Source organism: Vigna radiata, chromosome 7, assembly GCF_000741045.1.
Source record: "Vigna radiata var. radiata cultivar VC1973A chromosome 7, Vradiata_ver6, whole genome shotgun sequence".
NCBI lineage: Eukaryota > Viridiplantae > Streptophyta > Magnoliopsida > Fabales > Fabaceae > Vigna > Vigna radiata.
This window is the reverse complement of record NC_028357.1, coordinates 2,377,185-2,387,727: the sequence shown is the minus strand read 5'-3', so window position 1 is coordinate 2,387,727 and position 10,543 is coordinate 2,377,185. Positions and strand designations below refer to the sequence as shown.

General features: G+C 28.1%; 1 protein-coding gene across 1 annotated transcript; it reads right to left on the bottom strand.

The window, feature by feature from the left end:
• Positions 1-4,599: 4,599 nt before the first annotated feature.
• LOC106769463 (40S ribosomal protein S4-1) lies at positions 4,600-6,895 on the bottom strand. The gene is made up of 5 exons (XM_014655088.2): positions 6,779-6,895; positions 6,203-6,280; positions 5,939-6,119; positions 5,537-5,634; positions 4,600-5,281 (listed from the first exon to the last, which is right to left on the bottom strand). The coding sequence occupies exons 1-5, from the start codon at positions 6,779-6,781 to the stop codon at positions 4,847-4,849; spliced, it is 795 nt and encodes a 264-aa protein (XP_014510574.1). The 5' UTR covers positions 6,782-6,895; the 3' UTR covers positions 4,600-4,846.
• Positions 6,896-10,543: the final 3,648 nt, after the last annotated feature.

Genomic DNA, 10,543 nt, shown 5'->3' with positions numbered 1-10,543 from the left:
AAAAACATATTAAATAATTAAAAATAATAATTTGTAAGACACTTATGAATAAAAATAAATAAATATTGAAATGAATTTCAATTAAAAAGAACATGTATTGTTATATTGTTCAATTTAAAAACTGGTACAATTCAGTTTAAAATTAGTATACAATTCAGTTTAAAATTAGTATAGTTAGTAGTTCATTTTATATTGTAGTTTAGTACAATTTAGTATAGTTCAATTTAGTTTGTTTGAACTCTTTTACAGTTTAGTTTAGACAAATTAATTTTTAGTTTTGTATAAATTTTAGTAGTACAGTGCAGTTCAGTTTTATTTGGTCACTCTAACCAACATTGTAAAGAAGACCACAAAGAAGAAAAATTTGCAAAGATGATGACGTGAACATGAGAGGCTTATTGTGTTGTGATGATTGAGATGAAGTAAAGAGTGCAATATGCAATAACGAAAATGAACGATGGATACGAATGTGAAACAATGTGATGTGTAAATTACAAGTTTAAATTTCACATCGCCTAGATATAAAACCAAATTATAATATATAAATAAGTATAAATCAAAATTGAGTTTGTTTCGAAACGTTGACATGTGTACGTGAAGCACTACATAAGTGTCTCCACAACTTATCCGATACAGGAAAATGAAGGTCAATATAAGACCAACTCGTTGGCATCGACAATGCAAACAAACGAATCCAATCCTTAATTCTCACACTGTTTACTTTTTTTTAATTAGTATTGTTCTTCGTTCGTGGAAACTTCGCCCTTTTGGACTATCATGGAAAAACTGTCATGGAAAAAAGTAAGTTGTCATTGTCATGTTTGCTGGGCACAAATTCACAACCATTCTCACCTTTTTGTTATGCAAAACATTTATGATTTCAGTGCTTCTTCAAAATTTTGTGGTGCACTTTCAACTCGTTATGTATAATTTTATGGTACTTTGTAATATTAATTTAAACTCAATAAAAATAGCACAAAACCGTTTCTTTTATTAGTTTATTTCGTTTCTAACTACTTTTGTCGGTTTGCTGAGACCCAAACGACGATTATTTGTTGTGTGTTTGTCATAGACAAACGTGATGAGAAATGCTTTTAGAGATAAATTTACACAACCTCCTAACGTTTGTTTGAAAGGAAATTGAAAACCCTATTACAAATAAACTAATATTATGTTGCCGTGAACATGAAGTTGCAATACAACGTCTTCAGAAAAAAACAATTTCAATTATTTTACCTTTTTAGGTAATTTTAATGTTTTAGTCCGAATAATCCCGTGATGTACTATGAATCATTTTTATTATTCAAAATTTGAAATTTTAATTTTAAATCTTGAAAACATTTTTTAATGGAATTTTTTTTAGTGTATACATTTTTCTTTTAGTTATAGTTTAAATTAGTGTTATTTTAAATTAAAATAATCATATTTTTATTGTTATCTTTTAAACAGTCATTACTTCAAATTTAATTATTTTTAAATTAAAATAACGTTTATTCTTTTATTCTTTTAAATCATCACTTATTTAAATTTAAATAATTTTTTAATTAAATTAATTATTTATAATATTTATAAATAAATAAAAAATTGATCAATGTCCATCTATCTATTTTCTAATGCATGAGAGGTTTGCTAATATAAGTAAGTTGTTTTTTCAATTGGTAATATATAACACAATCATCCAATCAGAAATCAACATCAACATCATCAATTATTTTATTATTAACAAAATAATTGATGAACGAACATAGCAAGAGTAACAAACTGCGGTGTCGAAATGTGGGTGAAAGAGATGATGGAGATGAGGGAGAAACAAATTGGATAAGTGAGAAATGAGGATTAGAGTTAGGTGAGTGTTTTTTATTTTTTCAGTTGGGGCTACGGTAAAGATGATAGAGAGAAGGTTAGAGTGAGAGAGATGAAAGAGAAATGATTGAGATGAATGAGAGATGAGAGACAGGTGAGTAAGGGTTTAGAGGTTTCTTGTTTTTCTTTTTTAGTTTTGAAAAGGAAAATTATTCAAATATCCTTGACCTTAAAACTTAGAATCCACGACACTTTGTTAAAATGTACCAACTGAAAAAAAAAAGTTTACATGTTAGCAAACTCATATATATATATGATTTTTTTTTACATAATTCATATTCTTATTTTATCATTATCACAAAAATTACTTTTGATGTATGTCATTTTTTAGTTTGAAGGGAAGAGGAAATTCTGAAATCTTAGCTAAAAACGTCAAATTAATGGTAGAGTTGAAAACAAACCTTCAAGAACTTCAGTCACTTGAAAGTAAAATATTCTTTAATGATAAGTATCACAATTGACTACGTCTAATTGACGCCATTTCTAAATAAAATTGGACACTATTAGTGCACTAACAGACGTCAAATGTTTTCTTTTTAAAATATTTTTTATATTTACAATTTATCCAAATCTGAAAAATAAAAAATATTCCATCATAGCTCATTAAATTTTTAGCACAAATTATATATCAAAAGTAAAGCTATTAACATAAAATGTAACTATTTACACTAGATTTATCAAAATTAAAATTATTAAAACAAAACTAAAATTTTCATAATAAAAAACTTGTCCTGAACACTTTTCAAGCAAAATACTAATGACATTGTGGGTCTTTCCAATACATATGTTACTCACTCATGTCTTATCTTCTTTGTTGTGTCGTCCGTTATAAGTGATGGATTATTGAACCGTTGAAAACATAACACAATTTCATTATGTATATATATTAATGTTTAAAGTCTCATGTGATTTATAATATGTGAAATGGAAATAGTATTACCTCAATCCAATCTTTTCTAATTTCTATCGAATAATGATTTTTATCTAACATATTACATAATAGTCACATGTCCATGAATCTGATTGTTTGTTACTCTAAACATGACAAAGAAAATAATCACATATGAAGGTCATAAATTGACATGAAAAAATTAATAATATTAAGAAGAATGAGTTCCAACTTTTTGATATAATACTAGCATTTGTTTTGCTCTAAGCTTACCCACAACTCTAACTAAATTGGAAACATTTGAAACATAGGTTAGTATTAATATAACTAAGTAGATGATATGAAAAAAGTAACATTTACGTTTGTAACATGAATTTCAACTTAGGTTTCATCTTTCTGTGCAAGAAACAAAATCATACAAATGTGTATTGTCTTGGAATGATGACCATTAGTTGAAAATGGGCGTTGCCATGAATTGCAAATAATTTGTCAATTAATTAACATTACTTCATAAAATATTACATTCAGTAACATCTACCCATCAATGTATGGTACAAGGTACATATCTCTTATTTACTCAGATATACATGCAAATAAGTCTGCTTATGCTCAACTGTGTTTCCAGAAGATTAAATATGGTCTAAGGTTCAATAAATCCATACATGGAAGTCTAGCCATGGTCCACAATGATTGTGTCCATGTACCTATAACAAGACAATTAAGTATATAATAAAAAGTAGCAATTCCAATATTTGAATATGGAAGACAATGAAAAATTTTACATATATTATAGTTGTATGATTGAAATATTTAACATTTTTTCTCTCCGAATGGCCTCTAGTGCATCATTTAAAGTAATGCGCATGACATTGAAGGTCAAATAACAATAAAATAAATGTGGTCACTCAAAATATGACATCATCAATGCTTTAGGCTAAGTTATAAATGTGATTGCATCCCTCACGAATTAGATTTCTAAACTTGGTACATACACTTAAGAACTTCATCAATCATACCGGTGTAGTGGAGCAATAGAGGTGCACCATAAATATATTATGCAAAATAACATACATTTTATTTTATTCACAAAAAATATTACACTGTAAATACTGAATTAAAAGGTATAAAATAATTCACTAAAAAGTTTAATAAAGATTCAAACGAAAATTCTCAGATTTGTAAGGAACTTTAAATTTAATTAAATCTTTTAGTAATTAATCTTTAATAACTGTTTTCTAGAATAAGTTGAAAAAAAAAACTTGTCTGAAAAAAAACTGTTTCGGAGATTAGAAAATGAGAAAGAAAATTTGTCTTGTGTTACCGTATGAAAATATTGTAAGCAAATTACAATCATAAGAATAAAATAAAAGATTGGTCTTACTAAATGAGGTCTGCCATAAATTATCTCATCCATGAACTTTTTAGAAATATTTCTCGCAAAAATCTGTTCATAAATTTTCTATATTTCATCTCTTTTTCGTATGATTTGATGATTTAGATCTATACAATTTAATAGTTAACATTTAAATTGCACACACAAATGAACTATACAGAGTACAAACTTTAACATTAAAATTTAATTCTGAATCATAAAATAAATGTCTATGTTTAACATAAATAACTACATATATAAAAAAGGATCTATAAGAAGGAAATCCAGTATCCTGTATCATTTAGAAAAGTAGGTCTGTGAATTAAGTCATAATGGAATATTGTATTGTAACTAGTTTTTGTTTGCGTCTTTTGCGCTGTTTACATTTAAATTCATGTTGCCATGAATTATTTACAAGGGAATTGCACAGTTTGAATTATCACATATAACGCTTAGAAGGAAAAACAAGCTGATATGGAAAACAACCATATTTTCTTAAAAGATGCATTGAATGGGAAGAAACTTGTTCCAACTAAACTACATCAAAACTATGGAATAGAAAGATTCCTTCATGAATATTATAGCAGCAGCAATAAGAGTTCTATGGTGCATTTAGGAGACAAAATTCAACGGATAAAATCTCCAGACAATAAATTAGAAAGCAAAAACCATGGCATAAAAACTACAAGCACTCAAAGGTAGTCTATTCATAACCTAACAATTTAAGCAGCAGTAGCTTGTTGGGCGGCAATCCTCTTCCTAGCTTCCTCGATGATCGAAAGCTTGATACCTTTACCCTTGGGAAGAGATACCCAAGGTTTTGTTCCCTTACCAATGGTAAACACATTGCCCATACGAGTTGCAAATTCGTGCCCAGTAGCATCCTGAACATGGATAGTCTCAAAGCTTCCCTTGTGCTTCTCTCTGCTCTTAATCACTCCAACACGCCCTCTATTCCTTCCACCTGTTACCATAACTACATTGCCAACATCAAATTTGATAAAATCAACAATCTTGTTTTCCTCCAAGTCCAGCTTAATGGTGTCATTGGCTCTGATGACAGGGTCTGGGTAGCGGATTGTGCGCCCATCATAGGTGTTCAGGTATGGGATGCCCTTTTGCCCAAACTGCACTGACCGAACCTTGCAGAGCTTGAACTGCCATCGAACAAGAAAACAAGTGGATTCATAACTACTAAGCAAGAACTAGGTCGCAGCAACAAAATATAAACAAGTACCCAACCCAAAAAAGGATGGCTACAAAGGTTCGACAGAGTGAACATTCAATACAAGATTAATAGTATATGCAGAAGAACTTAACACGAAATTTATTCATAGTCTGTTATTGTATAATAGTAGTGTAATCTCGAAAAAGAGTAGCAAAGGACGAAATTCATTCGGTAACTAAAGTACCTTAGCTTCCTCGTCCCTGACTGAGTGAAGACGGAATCTACCTTTAGTGTCATACAGCAGGCGGAAGTTCTCGTTTGTTTTAGGGATGGATACAACATCTGTAAAGATATAAAATATATTTGTATAAAACAGAAAAGAAAACACTGCATTGAGCAAATAAATAAATGTAGTATTGTTTGTGATGGGCAAACTCTCTCCTTTACCCTAGGTTAGCTGGGAGTTGCATTTCATCATATATAGAGAAATACATCAAAAACTAATGAAGCTAACAATAAAAACGTCAATGAATTACCATACCATATTATGCAACCCCCACTCAACAAACACAAAAGTAAAAATAAAAACTACGGTGACTACATGAAAGGAGCAGTAATTCTTAAAATTGACAATTGCCATACATACCCATAAAACCAGAAGGATATGTCTTGTCTGTCCTGACTTTGCCATCAACGAGGACATGTCGTTGCATCAGAATAGCAATGACTTCACGGTATGTCAGGGCATACTTCAACCGGTTTCGCAAAATGAGAATGAGTGGCAGGCATTCCCTAGATTTGTGCGGTCCAGATGAGGGCTTGGGAGCCTAAGCATTTAAAAAACAAGTTTACATCAGACTCTGAAATGCTCCCTTAAAACTGTTCAAAAGAAGGTGAAACTTTCACTTACAAATGCACCACCCAGTTTGTCAAGCATCCAATGCTTTGGGGCATTGAGCCTCTTCAAATGCTTCTTCAATCCTCTGGCCTGTCACAATCATGCATTCAAATCCAAAGCTCAAATTTAAATTAATTAAAAAAAAACACATAAAATTTCATTACCAAGTCTTGTGTCAAACAAATAAAACCCGGAGCAACAACATACGGATCTCTTCGCCTCTATGCTATCTTTATAATAATAATAAAAAAAAAGACCATATTCAAATCTCAATATTCTTCCATTTTCATTTACAGAGTGAAACCTACAGAAAACCCATTAAACTCTTCAAAGGCATGGACCCATCGCTAATCGAATGCCAACACAATGATTTAAAACATGGATCTGAAATCTAAACAGATAACAACACTTTGATTGCGAAGAAGTAAACCATAAGTTCAGATACTAAGGAAAATGGAGTTAAAGAAGCCATTTCAGATAGTTAAAGTAAAATTCCTAAAGGACTAAGAACAAACCATTACGAATACGAGATTCGAACGAAGTCAAAACTCTAAAGTAGAATGAGAGAAGTGAGGAGAGGAAACGGACCATTCTGAAATTGAGAGATACGCTGGAGCTCCTGCTACGCCACCACCGAACTGAAGAAACAGAGGAGTAGCCTCTCTTTAAAACCCTAATTGATTCTTGTACTCATTTCTCTTTATATTTTTTGGTCCATACTCCACCGAACCAACTTTGGAAGGTCCAAAATGCAGGCCCAAACTACCATCTTGGCCCAGTTTTTTAAATTTTCGTATGGGCCATTTTTAACTTCTATTTTTATTGATTTGCCTTCTTTTTTTTATACAAATATCCTTTTTCTTTAAAACACTTTCGCAAATATTAAAACTTAACATTCTGAAAAGTAATTATTTTTACAGCTAATTAAACAAGCAATTATATTTTCCTTCATTGAATCGTGAAATTAGTTCTAACCAGGAGGAAGTAATTCTAATTAATTTTCAATACATAATTATTTTGTTATAGAATATGCTAAAAGCTCCTCAAACTTTTCAAAATGTTTTATTTTCTTCAAGAGAATTTTATTAAAATATTTAGGCAATATTTTCAAAATTATTTTGAAATATTATAAAAACCTTAAAAAGAGAACAAATTTAATTCAAATGTATTTCAAGGCAAATAAGATTTCATTACTGTTCCTAGATGAAAAAAACTGGTGTTAATACCACCAAATATTGTCACTAAAATGATTATAAAGTTTATCATTTCATATAAAACAACGTAAGAAAAAAATATTATTTATATTGGATTTAATTTATTTTCCATTCATACATGTACATTTATTTCATATATTTATATTTTGTTTTTTATACGTATATTCTATTTTTATATTGTTTTAAATAATTATATATATCAATTGTATAAGTGGATATTTTTGTTTCTATTTCACCCATTGTCGGACTGCTATTGGACCATCTAATTTCTACACGCACGAGATGTCTATACCTCGGCGTGGAAGGAGTGTGTGGGATAAGGCCAAATTATAATATATAAGTGAGATGCAAATCTCACCTTACAAACTAGTTTTGTAGGATTGAGTTAAGCTTTAAAAGCCTACTTTCTAATAATTTATATCATTATATGAAAGGACGAATTTTTTTTTTTTGGCATATTTATGAAATTCTTTGTGTGTGTATGGTTCTCAAGGGTTTATGGAGTTGCAAAATTTAAACACAAATGTCTATAGATTAAGAACTTCATCCAGTGAAAGTGTTCTTGTAGTTTGTTTTAAAAAGTTGTATATTTTTTATGTCATGTATTTTAAACATTGAATGAGTTTACTTTTAGAATCGATGTTTTATTTTGTTACGTTATCTTATTTATATTTTAGTAAGTATGACTTTTACGTGAAATAATCATGATTTATCATGAAAGAAAATAATTGTATGTTTATAAATATGTACAACATTGGAGATAGTGTTACTGTCATGTCATGAGATGTTTTGGGAACAATATATTTTAGTTTTATATTTATTTTTTCAATAAAATTCATGGTGTTGTAAAATAATTTTTTATTAATATTTTCAAAAAAATTATGAATAAAGTTATATTATGTAATTTGTGTTAATTGTACATTTTCATGAAAAAATAAAGGGTTGCATAAGATAAACAATATAATGACAAATATTTTTTTATTATGTATGAAATTTCTAATGTATATAAATATAATATTAAAAAAATATTTATTATCCTATTCGATAGGTATAATTTATTTTCTTCAAAATTACATTTAAGTATGAATATAATGTAATAATATTTAATAGAAATTCTTCCTTTTTAACATACACAATTTCTTAAAAAAAACACTCATAAAGATAGCTAGTTTATTTTGGATATGACGTTTCTGTAATGATTTTATCATTTTTTTTTCTAATATTTCTTACATCTTTAACAAAGTGAACAAAATTTAAAACACTTTTTAAAAAAATATTTTTATAGCTTTTAATTAAAATTTTATTAATAAATAATATTGTGAAACTACAATAATAATAACATTCATCTTCCTTTTATCATCAATTAACAATAATTATGAAAATAATAATGATAACTCTTATAATAATATGATAATTACGGTTATTGTTTTAGGTATCTGGGTTAAGTGTCCATTTAAACAATTGTATTACTCCCAATATCTCTATATGCTTATTTTATTGTGTTTCATAAAATGTTTTTATTTGACATTTATCAAAAAAATTGTAAAACTCATGTGTATATTGTTATGCACCAACAACCATATTGATGTCAACTTGTTTGTTTGTAAAATAGATTTTGGTATTCATTCCAATTACGAGTTAGAAATGCATAATGGAAGCAACTAAATGCCACATGCTACATGAGTTAAAACTTAAATCAATATAGAATGTTAGATACAACATAACCAATGTTACATATACATTTTTACATCAATTTTAGTTTTAAAAGATGGGAAAAGAAATATCAATATAGTATTGAGTAGCTTTGTGTGATTTTAGGAGTCATACATCAATTGTAATACCAATTGATATAATACGGTTTACTTTTCACATTGGTTAAAATTTGATGTTAAAAAAATATTTATTTTCTACATCAATAGCATCTACATTAATTCTTTAAATCATATAAAATGTTAAAAATAACTTATATTAAATGTTTTTTTAATATTTGAAATAATATATTAATTTAATAAAACTGTGTTTACAATATGTTAATATGATAAATATTTATTTTAATATGATTGTACTTTGTAAAAGAGTGAAAAGATTTAAAAAGTTTCAAAAATAAATTTCAAATAATTTAGATATTCTTAGATGTATATGTTTTTACCCAATAGGTATATTAAAAAGTGCAATCCAATAATACTCTTTAAGTCTCTTCATTATAGAGCAGTTTAAATCTATATTTATTTGAATCATATTAACATATTATAATTAAATCTTGATAGTTTGGTGTGTTGATTATTATTTACTATTTTGTTACTATTTATTATATTGTTATTATATGGGTCAAATAAATATTATTCTCATATAAACATAGGTCGATGACCTATGTTGATTCTATAAATACATTTAGTATTCTTTATGTTGGAAGTCTCACCATAACTAGAGATAAAACCAATTTATAATATGTAAGTGAGGTGCAAACCTCACATTACAAGCCGGTTTTGTTACACCTCCTTCACACAATTTGTACAAACACTAGTACAAAATGAGTTTTGACGTATGTTATTGTTTACCTTTGACGTTTGCGAAAATACCAGAAGCAAAAAAGAAGGACATTGATTAATGTCGGGAAACAAACATTCTTAGACGTCCTTCTTAGTGAATGCTAAAGTTTATGGAGTCACTAAAAATGACAATGAAAGAAATTTAACAAAGTACGTTTTTTGACGTCATTTGACGTCAAAATTGAGCATTTTGGATGTTAATTGACATAAAAAATGGTCAATTTCAACATCAAATTAGTCAAATTTTTTGACGTCCTTCCTTTGTTTTTTCAATAAATTATTCATTTTTATAGTTTCACCAAATTTGAAAAGTAAAAAACTAGCAAAACTTAATCCAGTTTTAGTATTTCATATATCCAAAGCTCATTTTCAAATTTTATGAATTAACGAAAACTATAAACTAAAGCTATCACAAGTAAAAACCTAAAAGACAAAAAAAAACTATGAGAATGTGGCTAATAGAGATTTGTATGCACCATCACTCATAAAACGAATAAAGAGTTGTCATTTTGTCAATTTTTACTATGTATATTAGTAGTAGTGTTAGAGTAATAATAGTAGTGAATGGTGTTATAGTGAGTAATGCATAC